This window comes from Rhamphochromis longiceps, linkage group LG7 (genome assembly GCF_057381845.1).
Source record: "Rhamphochromis longiceps isolate RC_006_pf linkage group LG7, R_longiceps_female_GT1.1, whole genome shotgun sequence".
NCBI classification, from domain to species: domain Eukaryota; kingdom Metazoa; phylum Chordata; class Actinopteri; order Cichliformes; family Cichlidae; genus Rhamphochromis; species Rhamphochromis longiceps.
This window is the reverse complement of record NC_140563.1, coordinates 25138080-25153337: the sequence shown is the minus strand read 5'-3', so window position 1 is coordinate 25153337 and position 15258 is coordinate 25138080. Positions and strand designations below refer to the sequence as shown.

The 15258-nt window shown below is 41.5% G+C and overlaps 1 protein-coding gene across 1 annotated transcript in view; it reads left to right on the top strand.

The window, feature by feature from the left end:
• The window catches only part of cttnbp2 (cortactin binding protein 2), a 97478-nt gene that overhangs the window by 78192 nt on the left and 4028 nt on the right, over positions 1-15258 (top strand). The window contains exons 9-21 of the mRNA XM_085412992.1: positions 16-133; positions 746-1036; positions 5892-5987; positions 8152-8231; positions 8912-8998; positions 10142-10241; positions 10547-10723; positions 11738-11910; positions 12231-12409; positions 12914-13149; positions 13281-13472; positions 14442-14493; positions 14711-14810. Coding sequence (XP_085269118.1) covers positions 16-133; positions 746-1036; positions 5892-5987; positions 8152-8231; positions 8912-8998; positions 10142-10241; positions 10547-10723; positions 11738-11910; positions 12231-12409; positions 12914-13149; positions 13281-13472; positions 14442-14493; positions 14711-14810 — 1881 coding nt within the window. The remainder of the gene's footprint in view (positions 1-15; positions 134-745; positions 1037-5891; positions 5988-8151; positions 8232-8911; positions 8999-10141; positions 10242-10546; positions 10724-11737; positions 11911-12230; positions 12410-12913; positions 13150-13280; positions 13473-14441; positions 14494-14710; positions 14811-15258) is intronic.

The following is a 15258-nucleotide window of genomic DNA, read 5'->3' as shown; positions in this document are numbered from 1 at the left end:
GTTTTGTGTGTATAGGAGTGTCTGGAGGTGCTGTGCAGTCACAGCGAACAGGACATTGAGAGGAGGGATAAGTGTAATCGCACTATTCATGACGTGGCAACTGATGACTGCAAAGATCTGCTTGAAAACCTCCGTGAGTAGCTGCCTGTGTTTGCTGTGTGTCTATCTACACACAAAAACTAATCCTGATTTTAATTTGGTTGATCTGGAGGATCATCTCCTTGTGCACCTCTGAACCACATTATACTTATCCAGGAACTAGGTTTTGCAGTTTGGGGCATCATTTTTATTGGTGCAGTTGAGGCAAGATACACAAGCTGGTTGAATCTAAGCTGCCTGCTTACATTCAAACAAAATTAAATGTAGCCAGTTGATGCAGAAAACTTTCATCTGAAGGTAAAACTGAAAGTTAGCTGTAGTCTCCAGGTTATTCCCCCACTGTGCAACTGAAACTGTGAAAACTGCACCCAGTCACCATGGTGTGATGTGTGGGGAAGGAGGTGGAGTACTTTATCTGTTTACTGCTGTGTTGGTTGCTTGAAGGCTTTTTGGGTAAGCCACTGCGTTGCTCATTTTGTGTGCAACATTAAATTAAAAGTATCACACGGAGGTCTTCTTTTCAGCTTGTGTTATTATTGCAAAAATGCGTGTCGTAAATGTGGCTTTAACTCCTTATGTAATTGCACACATCGCTGATGTTCTTCCCACTCTGTGCACATGCTTTTCTTCTCCTTTGTCTTCACAGAATTCTATCGGGTCCAGGTTTATCTCCAGTGTTCAGGAGGAGGGACAGGGTCCATGTGCCCCATTGAGGCCTTAGAAGAGGATGTGGCGAAGGGGCTCCCCGGTACCCACTGGGTGCTGGGCAGAGTGTCGGTTGATCGTTCAACACACTGGGCCCAGCTAAGCGCTGCCCTTAGCCACACCTTCACATCCCACCTCCAGATCCTGTGTGGAGAATCTCAGATGGCCACAGAAGAGATGCAGCGCCCCCCACTAGGCCTCAGTCCTGCCAGTATCGCCTCCGTCCTCATAGGTGAAGAAACACTCTATCCTGTTCTCTGTATTTCTATCCCTCTGTTGTTCCTTCACTGCTTTGTCTTCCTTGTCCTTCCTTTGCATCTTTGCCTCATCTTTCTCACCTTCCTAACACACTTAGAATTCTTACATCTGTTTTCTTTCACTCTTTACTCTTTTTTTTCTTTTACCTGCCATATATCCTTTCTTCATCCTTTCATGCACTCCCGTCCTTGTGTACATCCTTTAATCTTCCTTGAACTTGGTGTCACTTGGCTCAGTAATCTTCTCAAAGCAAAAGGAAAGGACAAAGAATAGGACTCATCTGTGTTTTCGTTCTATTGGTGTAAAAGCTGCTACTCTTTCATGTATCTGCTCTATTACAGAGGCTGCATGCCCTTAAATGGGATAAAGAGTGCGATAGGGTTTAGCTTGTTGTGCATCTGTCTCATTTAAGTACAGATTAATGTCGGCAGTGGCTGTCCTTGCAGTGTAAAGGTAACAAACTCCTTGAATTAATACACTAAAACAAATAGAAGCTTCGTTACGGTCATATGAAGTAGTCATTAGCCACTGTATTGCATTATTTTTCTAAAACAGCAAACTTTTGCTTGCATGAAGTCTTTTTTAGCTCTGATTGTAGTAAATTTGCAGTCCGAGCAGTAACACTGCTATCAGTGGGTGTACTTTGGCTACATGCAGGTAAAAAGTCCATATGGAGAACAAACCATTGGCTATCACCTAAAATAATTAGATTTAAAAGCACAACTGGAGAACAAACAATGACTGTCACATCTAACAGGATTTCCTGGTCTGGTTGTTCATTTGGAGATATTTACTGATTACACCTGAAGCTAAAGTTATTCAGTCAGTCAGATCAGCTACATCAGCATGTCAATAAAAACAATTTCCAAGGTTTTGTCATTAGTTCAGTTTCTTACTTTCTTACTAGTTAGTTAGGCTTTGGGTGCTATTTTTATTGGAGGTTGAGCTCAGAGGTTTTGGAAGGATTCTTTACTATTGTGCACTTGAACAAAATTAGAAATTTCTTATCACATCCTTATAAATGCATATTAAATTTGAAAAAAGGAAGGATTGGGTGGCATTGTTTTGATGTGCTCAAGAAAAAAACATTCTGGGTTCAAAATTTCATGCATGCAGTGGAGGCTTTCAGCCTTGGCAGAGATGTCCATCCCCAGACTGCTTGTTTTTTATTGCTACAAACTAGTCCAGAAGAAAAAGTGGACAATTTGTGTAAAAGCATTCTACTGAGTGCTTGTAGTCTGTATAAATGTATCCACAGTAGAATCTTTTATCAGCTTCCTGTATGTTCAGCTGTAGCCATCTGCTGTGAGACTGTATTTGTTTGGCTTGATGCTCAGAGCTTCTCACATGATTTTTTTCTTCTTCTTCTTCTTTGAAATAATGAATATTTAATCTTTTGGGAAATGTGGAGAGTCTATGTGCTGCGCCTATGTTTGTGTCCTTTTTGGTCCTCAAATGTCACCCTATGAAGCCAGTCCTTTCTTGAGCTTGAGGCTTATTCAGGGCTAGAGTTACGTGTGTGCGTTTGTGTGTGCGTGTGTTGCAGTAAAGGTCCCTCTGAATTCCAGACTGATAAAAAGGAAATCGATGTCCTCGGCCAGCAAAGGACTGCTCGTCTCTTTGCTGTAGTCTCTTGTTACACCTCTCTGTCACACATTTACTGTCTCTCGTGCTGTATCTGTCTCTAAAGAGGCTTAGCGACTGCTAGGCTTCTGTGTGTGTTTTGGGGCTGATGATGAAAGAAAGCATGAGCAGAAGAGGGATGCATAATGCATGAAGTTGGGGGGGAAGGGATCGAAGAAAGGGGAGGAAGACGGCAATTTAGGAGAAAATGCCAGTCTTCTGTGTCAACCGGGATCAAACTTAAGACACAGAGACACTTTTTGGTGTCTGACTTTCTATCTGAGAGTCTCCATCCACGTCTCATTTGTTTCAGCACATCGCATACATTTCCCTTTGTGTTTTTGTTGCTCAATGCTGGGCTTTTTAGCGGGGTGTTTACATTGAATACCTTTATGTTGAGCGCCGACTTCTGCAACTATTTACACGTCTCAGTTTTTGTGATTTATTGTTTTATTAGATGAGTGAAATTTAATGACGTTATAAGTTGAGAGTTGCAGAAATATTCTGCACAAGATCAAATTGCTGCATTTGCGGGGAATTCGATTAATATAGCTGATTAAAAAATTAGGGACAGACGCAAATCTGCTCCAAGTAAGGATGTTGGCATTGATGACTTGCTGATACAATGGCATTTACCTGTATCGGTGCTGTTGTGTCACAGCAAAGATGGCGTGATGATAGTATGAAAAACCTTTATTTAACAGTTTATGATTTAACAGTAACATGACATTTAACTGTTGTTTTTGTTTGCCTGGGGCAAAAACAGAATGAATAGCAAACACAAACAGGGAAACTAAACTATTGGTATCTGAATATTTGAATACTAATCGCTTAGCTTTAATCTTTGTTCAAATTTAAAATCAGAAGAAGAAGAAAAAAGACCGCTCCCAGTATTTAAATTGTGAATCTGTTTTTCTTTGTGACATTTTTGAGCTTTTCAGAACACCTAAAAATGGCAGATATGTGTTCCTTTTAGATTCAGATGTATGTGTTGCTTTCCTAATTTCTGTTTTTACTGCAACTAAATATTTTGGGGGTTTGTACTGATGATTATTGCTATTTTTACTAATTAATTGAAAAATGTACAAATAATCATCACTAATCAGGTTAGTATCAGCTACTGCCAGGCTGGTCTGGGAGCAGTGTTAGTCCCATGCCTTACATCGTTCATTTGTTGCCTTTGCTGTGGAAACTGTTGCTGCAGTAGTGTGAAAATATTTTTTTAAATATAATTTTAAAAAAGGAAGTTGGATGTCCAGCCAGTGAGAAAACTCTCAACCCTTTTCCTGAACAGTTTGTCTCTGGGTTGAAGTGAAAGTGTAGCTGAGTCTCAGTTTGCAGTACAAATGGAGACTTGTACAAAAGCACAAACTCTAGTCAGCACAGGGCAATTTAGCCCCAACTTCTGGCAGTTTTACTGAACAGTGTTCATCGAAGTCATCTGTCATTGGCTCTTTAGGTGAAATGTTAGCCTCACAGCTGCGTTTTAATGTCCCCAAACTTGGTGACTACAGAATAGTATTGCAAAGCCACTACAGTAGTACAATCCTACAAAAGTTGCAGTGCTTTTGTACTACCACAGCTTTACTACTACTAATAATAATAATTAAAAAAAATGTGCCGCACTGTTTTTATATTGAACTTTTTACGTGTTCCACATTCTTTAGTTCACGTTCACTGAATGTTTATTCAGCCGGCAGTGGGACAGCTTTCAGGGCAATTGCATTAAGCTGCTTCTCCCCTGATGTTATGAGAATTGGTTAATACGTATGAAGCAGTGCAGTTACTGGTTCGGTCGGAGACTTCTTCCTGTGTCAGAAGATTTCTTCCTGAAAGGTTTTCTTCTGCAAGTGCTTGCTTGCAGGAAAATGCTGCAAGCATGTTATATGACTTGAGCGCTCACAGTAAGCATAGCTGGGGTATACTTTCATGTAATATCAATTTGAACCACAAGATCAGGCAATGAATCAACATAGTCATAAAAATAGATTCTTATTTATGGTAAATGGACTGGTTCTTATATAGTGCTTTTCTACTCTGTCTGAGCACTCAAAGCGCTTTATACACCCAATCACACCCATTCACACAAGCACTTCTAAGCTTAAGTGCTAAGTATCTAACATTCATACACATTCACACTCCGATGGATGCATCGGAGAGCAACATGGGGTCTTGCCCAAGGATATTTAGCATGCAGACTGGAGCAGCCTGGGATCGACCCCCCGACCTTCTGGTTAGTGGCTGATCCGCTCTGCCACCTGAGCTACAGCCACCCGTTATGACAACAGGGAACGCAATCAAGAGCCACAGTGTCTTGGAATGAAAAAATAAATTTAAAAAAAGTTTAAAGAACAGGAGCACTCCTGAAAAAATGTCAGCACACTCACTGGTAAAATATTGCCCCCTGGTGGTGAACATTTTGTTTAAGGTTATTGTGACGCAATCTGGGACGATCGGAGATATTTTGAAATCAATAAAATGATTTTTGTAATTATAATTTTGTTTTCTTTTACATGAATGACATTCACAAAAACATTTGTATTTTATTAAAATACTTAAATTCATGGTTCGTGTCTGGTGGATCAGCTGGCCGTTGCCTCTGATCTTTTGGCGTTCTTGCCCTTTGGCTGCGGAGGCTCCATCTAGGGAGGGCATGCGGTTATCATCAGGACATGTGGCCTTGGTTCTTCAGTGCTGATGGGGGGCTGTGGGCGGTCCGGGTCTCCTGGGGGGTGTTGTTATGGCTTCCCACCCTCATTATCAAGTACGTTTCGTGACAAACAGTCACACCCACACACACAGAGAAGATCCTATGTTTGTTTGTGCATCTGTTATTTTTTCAGTAGCTCTTTGTCTTTTGACTGTTGCCAATGCACCAGTTGGTGACCTGTTATGCTTTATTTGCACTTTCTTTTATTCTCATCGTTTCTCCTGTTTTGCCCATTTTTCTTCTTTCTACTCTTTTCTTCCGTCTCTGGCCTTGTTATATTACACGTATATAAAATTCCCATCTTCTAATACACGTATGCCACAAATAGGCAGAACAGATAAGGACAACTACATAACATGCTGATAAACTACACAATAGGCTGCTTATAATTGTGTATGCAGTCCTTTTGTGTCACCATATGAGTAAACTGTTTGTTTAACAACTGTGTGCTCAGATTGTGTGATTGTAATGGGTCTGGTTTTATTTTTTCTTCCAGGAGATACTGAGTGGTTACCAGGTCAGGAGCTGCCTGTATCCCCCTGGGACCTGGTCAGGAAACCTCTCAGCCAGTGCATCACCATCCGCCTCAAAGGTAACAAAAAAAAAAAACGCAACACGAAAAAACCTGGCAATCAGAGTCGGTGCTCATTCAGCAGCTCAGAGCACACACCAGAATCAGAGCTGCCATCACTGGTAACAAATGCCATTTGGTGGATGAAAGGGCCCAACAAATCTGTTTGGATGCATTTGCAGCGTAGGCAGTGTTGTAACAGGCTCTACCTACTGAGCCGCACCACATGAAGGAAAACTCTAGCCAGAACATTTTTCAGAATAATTAGTCTCATGAAACAATACCCATTTTAAATGTAATGTTGAATAAATAAAAGATTATAATTAATCAAATTCACTATTTGAGTGATGCAACACCAGCTCTGTGCTCAGGCCTACATTTAAGTCACGATCCCTACACAGTGAAATACAACTTTCAGCTTATGTTAGCAGGTATTAATGATTTCTTTAAGCAGGGTGGAATGATTGTATAGCAAACATCTTTAAAAACATTCCACCCTGGAAAAGGAACAGTGCGATCTTTAGATCATCATCACCTGAATCTTTTTTGGTCTGTTTCTTTAAGTTTGCATCCAGGATTCCTATGTGTACTGTAGACTGTGTGACTAAAGCAGTTAGTTGACACTTTTGTGTGCTTTTAGCAACGTCTGGTCTGTATTCTCCTTCTGGCTTTCTGCTGTATCTACCATCAGATCTAAGGAAATTCAATTTAGGTTGATCCTGAAATAACATGCATCCAAAATCTCTCTCTCTGTGCGTGTTCTTTTACATATTTAATCATAACTGCTTTCTTTGAGCTACTGAAAGGTTTGTGCTTCATCGCTTTTCTGCAGCCACGCTCACTGATCCTTTTTTAAAAAAAATGACTGCAATAACCTTTTTAATCAATGACAAAATTCCCATGGAAGTAAATAAAACAAATAAAGCAAATACTCAGTGAGCAGATGAAGGCTGAAGCTTTGGCTTATTACATGTTCTTTTTTCTTTTTTTTCACACAGCACATTTCAGACAGCAACGCTTTTGATATCACATATCATGTAAATTATGCTCTCGAAGCTTCAAAAAGCCCCAAATCCTGAAAAAAATATACAAATTTTAACTATCAGAGGAAATTTGGAAAACAGCCTCTACCACAAAGCATACCGAGCCCCCCAGACTCGTTTTCTTTTTTTCAGATTAACAGCAGAAATGTGTCGGTCCTTTCATATTTCATGGTTTTTGGGAATCCGGGACAGGACGAGACTGAATCAGCTCACTTTTTGGAGCAGGACAAATCATATGGAATCTGAACCTGTCGGTTCTGATTGAGTCCAGACGTGGTCCCATATTAGATACGGCTCTAACTTTGATGTTTCGTTGTCTACATTTCTTTGTACATTCTTCACTTTAATGCACGTGAGATGCTGGCAGACATACCTAAAAGCAGGTTTTGATGTCTTGAAATATCCTTCACATTATCATCCCAACGATCCAACTCCACAGTACTGGCATACGTACAGCCTTATTTAAATAGCTTCTGTTTCTGTTTTTACTTTGCCCTCACAGCCTTCGACTCATTGCCTGCAATTGCAAATTATCTTGTAAATGACTCTGTAAACAGAGACAGCTGACTTCACTGACCCCTGTGTTTACTCCTTATGAAGGGCAGACTGGGACAACATCCACAGTTTGCTTTTGAAGCAAATGATCTTCTGTATTTTATATGAAAGATCGTAAAGATTTAGATTCAACTAATGTTTAGATATGTTAAATATAGTGACAAAGCTTTCAGAGATTGTGTCGAGAATTATTCCAGTTCATCTAAAAACTGTGGTTTAGGTGAAAATCTTTGAGGAAGGATGAGTGACTGAGATTCCTCAGCGTGTGGATTTAAACCTCTCACAACTGTAATTCATCCCGCTCACTGGCAGAAAGCATTAAGAGCTATTAGTAAATATCCACGTAGACCATACCCTCACTCTGCTCTGATTTACTGACAGCAGTGTTTACATTTACTGTATTACAGGCCTGTAGCTAAAAGCACTGAGGAAATAAATAATGTGGCTATTAAACATGCTGTTTTTAGTTTTTAGGACATTCTTATTCCAAGGGCACCTTGAGGTTCGGCTCGCATAGAGGAGCCTCGCATGTAAAGCAGATTGGATTTGAGGATTTATTTGTGCGTCTGTGGGGTTTTTTTTGACAGGTCTGTCTGAGTCATGCCTCGATGAATTGGCTCTGGAATCCCTCTTCCCCCTGCCACTGCTGCACAACTATGTCCGCCTGGTAAGCGCGCACATTGCACACATTTATGCAAATACACACAAAGGAGTGTGAGGGATTGGGGGGATTTGGTGAGTAAGATGCTGGAAAAATACAGAGGAAGTGATACACCATTAGTGAGAGAGATGGCAAAGAAAGAGGAGTGGGTGATGGACAGATGAAAGGAAATGGAGGGTGTGATTTTCTAGCAGCTATGCTGCCCCCTGCTGGCTGCATCAAAAGCAGGCATTTTGTCATCACAGATGTTTGTTTTAAAAAGGGGGGGAGGAGATAATAGCATGTGTAGATAAAAGAATCCATGGCAGAACCCCGTATACAAGCAAAATAATTTGAATGCTTAGATTCGTCCAGCAGCTTTTTGGATAGAAAAGGCTGCTGGTTGTGGTGTAATGGTGTGGGGTGTGTCTCCACAGCCTACCTGAGTATTGTCGCTGACCATATCTATCCCTTTATGACCACAGTGTACCCATCTGCCAGCAGGACAATATATTAGTCACTCAAACTGGTGTCTTGAATGTGACAGTGAGTTGACTGTATTCAAATGGCCTCCACAGTCACCAGATCTCAATCCAATTGGAATTGTTATTAAACAACAGGATTAAATGTAGACAGACTGTCATGCTACCACATTATTCTCTCTTCTTGTCAGCTCAGTCTTTGCCTGTTTCTGTGTCTGTGTTTAGGTGGAGCAGTATGGTAACCTCATCTTTCATGGGCTTCAGGGCAGCTGTCAGGAGTACATCGCCGGTCTGGTTGCTCACTACATCAAGGTACCACGGCTTAAACGCTGTTTCGGAGCGCTGCGCTCTCAAAGAAGTGCTACAACCCCTACTTAAAACCTGACCACTGTGTGTGTTCAGCCAGTCATGTGAAGGGAGGTGTAGTGTTGAACAGCTGAATGTGTGAGAGAACATGGTCTTACTTTGAAGTAAAGTTTCATGAAAGCAAATTCATTCATAGCTGAGGTGTAATTGTGTGTTTCTTCCATGTCAGGGAGTGCTGACAGTTAAGTCTGAGGAAAATCTTCTACTTTACATCTTTAAACAAAGTTGCATTTGGCTCTGTTGCACAGGCTGATGCAATGAAACCGAAATTGCTGGCAAACAGTAATGCAATGTCTCATTACAACATGATGAAACACACCAAAGGCTAGCCACTGGTCCTTCCCACAGGCCACAGATTTAATAGGGATAGAGGGAACTCACACAGTGGAACTCAAATTCATCATCAGTGATGCTTTTTTTTTAAATTCTTAAATATTTGGCCAGCACATGGGCAAAAACTGTTTGAATCACTGCTGCTTTCACATTGACACGTTAGTCTGGTAATGGCATCAGAAACTGTATTTTTCCACGTGCACACAAAAGAAGATGTGGCTACATGAAAAAATAAGGTTAGGTTGAAGAATTGTGAATTAAGAACAGAAGCCGAACTGTCCGACTGTTAAACTAGAAAGTGAAATTCTCACTCATAAGAGCGGTATTAACCATTACCTACATAAACACAGGGAATCATGTATATGAAAGCCCTGTACAGTGTCTTGTGTCTAATCAGTCATGTGGCAATCGTCATTCTTCTGTATTTGTGGTGCCTGTTTTGATGATTTCCTTGCTTTAGTAATAATTATTCCTTTTTATTCATTTACTTATTGATTTCTTTTTTTTATTAAAGCTGTGTATCACAATGAAATGCCACGATATTTAAAAAGCAAATGAAGGACAGAGGAATATCTTTGATAGCTCTGATGTGGAAAAGCCCTTTTCTCTCATTCAGAATTTCCTCCTGCTCCATTTCACTCGGCACATAGTAACCGTACATTTCCTTTGTTTCCATGACAACGGGCTCCCTTCTTACCTCTTTGTGCTTCTTCACTCATCTCCCCCCACCCCACCTCTTCTTTGTATCTCTATCAGTCGAAGCAGAAGGCAGGGGGGCTCAACTGTGACGTGGTGAGGGTGGAGGTGGAAGAGAGCCTGACCAAAGAGCATCTGCTTGAGACTTTCATCAGCTGTGGTAGGAAAACACACGAGCAGACACACCGATGGAAAGCTTCATATTTAAAAGTCATGGTTTAATTTAATCAGCTACATTTATTGCACAAAAGAATTTTTTTTCTGTCTCTTTATGGTTGATTCTGGAAGGGTCGGGTGGGAGGAAATCACTCATTCTTCCACTCTCAAAGTGCCTCAGATCAACTCACAGAAATACAGCGATTTAAAGCAGTGACAACATTTAGGATCGTGCAGTTTCCCCTGTCTTTGTATTGATGGTGCTTTATGTTGTATTGCTGTTTATTTTCCTTCCTCCTCTTCTTCCAGGTTTCCTGGTGCCAGCTGTGGGGTCAGGGGTCAGCCTACCAGCTCGACATACTGGTCACTGTGTGATAGTCCTGCTGGAGGGACTGGAGAAAGCTGCATCCCTAACAGGCCTGCTTGGAGACCTCTGCCACAGTCTGGACAGCAGGAGCGCTGCTTCATCACTGGTCCTGAACACTGGTATGGCTGCAGACAGAGCCTGTAGCACAGATACAGACAGTGTAGTAAAGCACACACACATAAGGTCTGGTGTCTCATACATAGGTGGAGGAAACTTTTATGTCAAACGTTTAGTCCCACTGCTGTTTGAAATTTGGTACCAAGAGGCACAAAAATCCTCTTGAATCCCTGCGCTAAGCCCAGCAGTAAGTTGACTGATTTTGGGGGTGGGGGTGGGGGGGGTGTATGAGTTTATATGGGATCAACTTCACATTTGGTCAGTCTCAACTGCTGACGTTGGCCAAGCTAAATTACAAAGCTTATGAGTTCTCGTTGAAGGGCATGTCCAAGGTGCCATGGAAAGTTTCGATCAGAGCCCTGTCATTGCAGCTTGCAGCTGTAATTTTAATTTGTTTTGTACAAGAGTCTGTGCTCTTCGGTAAACAGGAAGTCTTAAGTGGGGTTTATAGTCCTGCAAGTGTGTCTGTCTGTACACAGCTTTTCAGACAGAAGGGGACAGGGGTTTTCACCCACACGAGACACGCAGCCGTGCACTCTTTCAAGATCCTGACTGCATGCCACTGGAAGTGGATGACATATGGAACTGCCTAACTTTGATTGGTAGGTATGTGGGCCAGAATAGACCAGGTAGTGATAGTGGAGTTCACCGAGAAAGGGAGAACGGCAAAAAAGCGTAAAAGATCATAAAATAAAGCATGAAAAGCACAGACAGTGACTGCAGTGGACACTTTTCATTGTTTTTAACACTTCAGCTCTTTGTATGTTCGAACTTCACTCTGTGGCTGACTCACAGACCACAGACTGGTTGTAGGACATACTTTGTACACCGCCTCCATCTGACAACATAGCTCACTGCAGGCAGACAGGCAGGCCCTAGAGTGGAGTGGACAGCGAACGCGCTCCCTGTGCTCAACCACAAAACCAACAGTCAGATAATAACAACAATATAAGAGACTGACTAGGAAGATGATGCCAAATAAATCAGCTTTTTTGTCTTGTCCTTCCTTCCCTCAGGTCCCCACCACTTCCGAGAGGGGAACTTTCTGATTGCAACATTATCGAAGCCCCGCCTGCAGGGAGCAGAGCTTCGTCTCCAGCAGCATTTCCGCTGGGTCACTTTTCGTTGGGATCAGGAGCCACTGCACAGCCTGCTGGGAAGGCACCTCCGCAAAAAGCTGCTTCACAAGGTCGGACAGAGGTTTAGCTGCAGCTGCCAGAGAGACTGCATCATTTTGGTGGATGGCCAGATCGGTTTTGTTTTAATCACAACCAAAATTGTGTTGTTGTTTTTTTTTCCACCTGTAATCCCAAACAAGCTCAAATGTTAGGAAATGGATCATTAAGAGTAGCACAGGGACACGTGATCAAAAACATAGAACTGTTCACAGGAAACCCAGTCTGTGATATTCCTTCCCATATGTCCTTTTGATATTTCACTTTAGCCACATGGTGTTTTATCATAAGAGCAGAACATATTCAGTTCTGTTGCCCTGCTTCTTTCCCCCAGATGGGGACTGGACTTTGGTCTCCTGATGGCGTCATGGAGCGGTTGGTGTTGTGGGTGAGCCAGGTTTGGCAGCAGCTCAATGCCTGCCTGTCCCGTCTGGGGACCCATGAGGCTTTGCTGGGCCCGCAGCTCTTCCTGTCCTGCCCTGTGGTCCCAAACAACGCGCAGGTCATTGTAAGGTGTGTGAACATGTCTCTATCTAGAAAAAGATTATAGTTTGTTTCCAGTGCTCATTTGTGAAGTGAAGGAGTTATGCGATTTGAATTAAAGCTGAAGCCCTGCACTGTTGATTGTTTGACCTGTACAGAGGCACAGTCCCCCTCTTGGTGAGAGTAGTTTAATTTGCTGTGATGAAAAACACAAAATCAGTGAATATTTGTACATAAGTGACGGAATTACTTAGTAGATCTGTTGTAAATGAGCTTTTAGTTGATTTGGTTACATTTTAAAAAGTGCTGCTTGCTCTACACATTAATGATTTATGATTGTTTCCATATAAAGTGTTTATCTTTCTACCTTCATTTATGATAAATGAACATTCTAAACTGAACTGAAACGACCTCAGTGTTGACCAGATAATCTGCGGCCAGAGGAAAAAGATCAGGAAACGACTTAAGGGAAGAACTATGAAGTGTGTGCGTGCTTGGAAGCTTACATGTTTGCGTGTGTGCACATATGTGCAGGTGGCTGGCACGTCTCTGGAATGCTGTGGTCGTCCCCCGTGTAGAAGAAGCCATCATCTCCCGGGTAACAGCCAAGCGCTCCTCCTCTTCCACCTCTCACTCTCCAGCCCCCTCATCACAACGACCATGTCTTAGCAACTGTGGGCTGAGTGCTGGACAACAGGCTGTGGTGAAAGCCGCTCTCAGCATCCTGGTCAACAAGGCTGTACTCCTGGGATGCCCCCTGCCTCGACACGGTGCGTGTGCGTCACATGTGATGTTTGGCTGTTGATTCACTCAAGTTCCCAAAGGAAATAAGTGAGCAGGGAAAAAGACATGACATGAGATTAAAAATGCACTGATCGACAGTGTTTCCCTTATTCCTCAGAAATCGACAGATACCTGCTAGAGTTTCAGGGTGGCACGTTCCCTCTGTCAGCTGTTGGCCCCTATAAAGGAAGCATGTGCGGCGGAGGAGGTAGAAGGGGATGGGACAGTGGCAAGTTGAGACGATCCAACACCAGCCCTCGGAAGAAGGGAAGCCCCGCCTTGAATTGGAGCAGCAGTTCCTTCAGAGAGGGTAAGAATGCTGCTCTGCATTGGATCACAATGAACAATGTATTTGTACTTGTGGGAATATTCTTTTAAAAATCTGTCATTTTGGAGGGGCAGGTTTACTTGAATAATTTAAAGGTATCAAGGCGTGATTGTATTCTGTAAGTGTTAACTAAAACTGGTCCATAACAGTAAAGTAACTGGTGGCACCACCCGGCACCTGATTGTGGATGCATGCTGTTGTTTTTAACTTTGTTATCTACTGCCATCGTTCACCTTTGCTTTTGTCCAGGTTGCAGCTGTAAATGCTTTTTTCGATGATTTTCCTGATTAAATAAAAGTTGCATTGGTTCGCTGGTACCATCTTATGGTACAAACTGGTATTACACGAACGTGCGGCCCAACCCAAGTGCAGACGATATCTCTTCACCACAACACATAGATGTTTTCGACATTGTGTCATAGTGGTTATTTCTTCACATTCAGACAGCTTTAATTATTTTGTGTTTTAAATGTAAAATCATTACACTGTGACGTTCTGGATGTAACAGAGCAATGAAAGTCCTCAGATACTTCAGATAAAGCATTTTTTCAGTCACATATAAAGAGCTTGTTAAAATACAATGCGTAAAGCGTTAGATTTAGACATTTGAAAGCCCGGATTAAGGACACATGTCTTCAATCTCCACAAGGTGGCACTGTTTACCAGCCCTAACATTTGCTGCCTGCCTCTTCTTTTCTCCTTTTTACTCTGAAGAAACCACAAATCCCCATCTTTTATATTTGAAAGCAAGTTGTTTCTAATTAAAACTATTGGTAGGTCTGTTTGTGTCCACGTGCACAGTTTGTGTACTCATCAGCTCACCTTCCGTGTTTCTATAGATAAGCCTTTTTAATAAAACCCAGGCTTTTGGCTCTGTTCCTGTTGCCATTTAAGTGAACTGCCGTTTTTCATGTCGTATGAATAAAGCTGTACATTAACCTATGATTTCAGGTTCTCTCTCGAGCTCTGATGTCAGCTTGATCTCCAATGGCAAAGTCCAGAGGTTGGTTCTGTGTCTCATTAATATAAATGTGCAGCAGTGGTAATAGCATTAGCATCAGTACCTTATATTAATATGTGGACAGACAGAACCTGCAAACATATTTTTATTAAATAGCTTAATTAAGTAGTTGTTACAGTAGGTTAGGTGCCTTTGCATATATATTTTGTAAAAATTATTGTTACTATTATTAATTTTTTAAATTGTTATACTTTTTTAGACAGCCCGAAGGTCTGTCTGTTTTCTCTGATGATGAGACCGATTTGATCAGAGAACTGCAGACGATGTGCTCCAGCAAATCTGAGCCAGACATCACTAAGGTACTCACACTCACAAGCCTTTCTCCACTCACTCACTGACACAATGGATTTACTCCGACTCTAACTTAAAAGAGACGTTTCAATGCTGGGAAGTCAGTTATATTATCAATCCAGTGGAAATGTGCCGTTAACAGTAATTTATGACCAGGGCTAACTGAAATAGTGGGGAGACCGTTGACATATAATTTAGTGCTGTCAATAGATTTAAAAAAATCTAACAAATTAATCGCACAATTTTCTGTAATTAATCGCAATTTCTTGATCAATAGCCTGGTTGCAATTAAATTTTTTTCAACTATATATTTAAGCTTGTAACTGATATTTATGCAATATAATGAAGTAAATACAGAATAAACACAACGATTGGATGCTTAAATTCAAAGAGAATTTGAATAGTTTTCTTCAATCTTGTAGCACAGATTCTCTTCTGTGAAATACAACTTTTTAA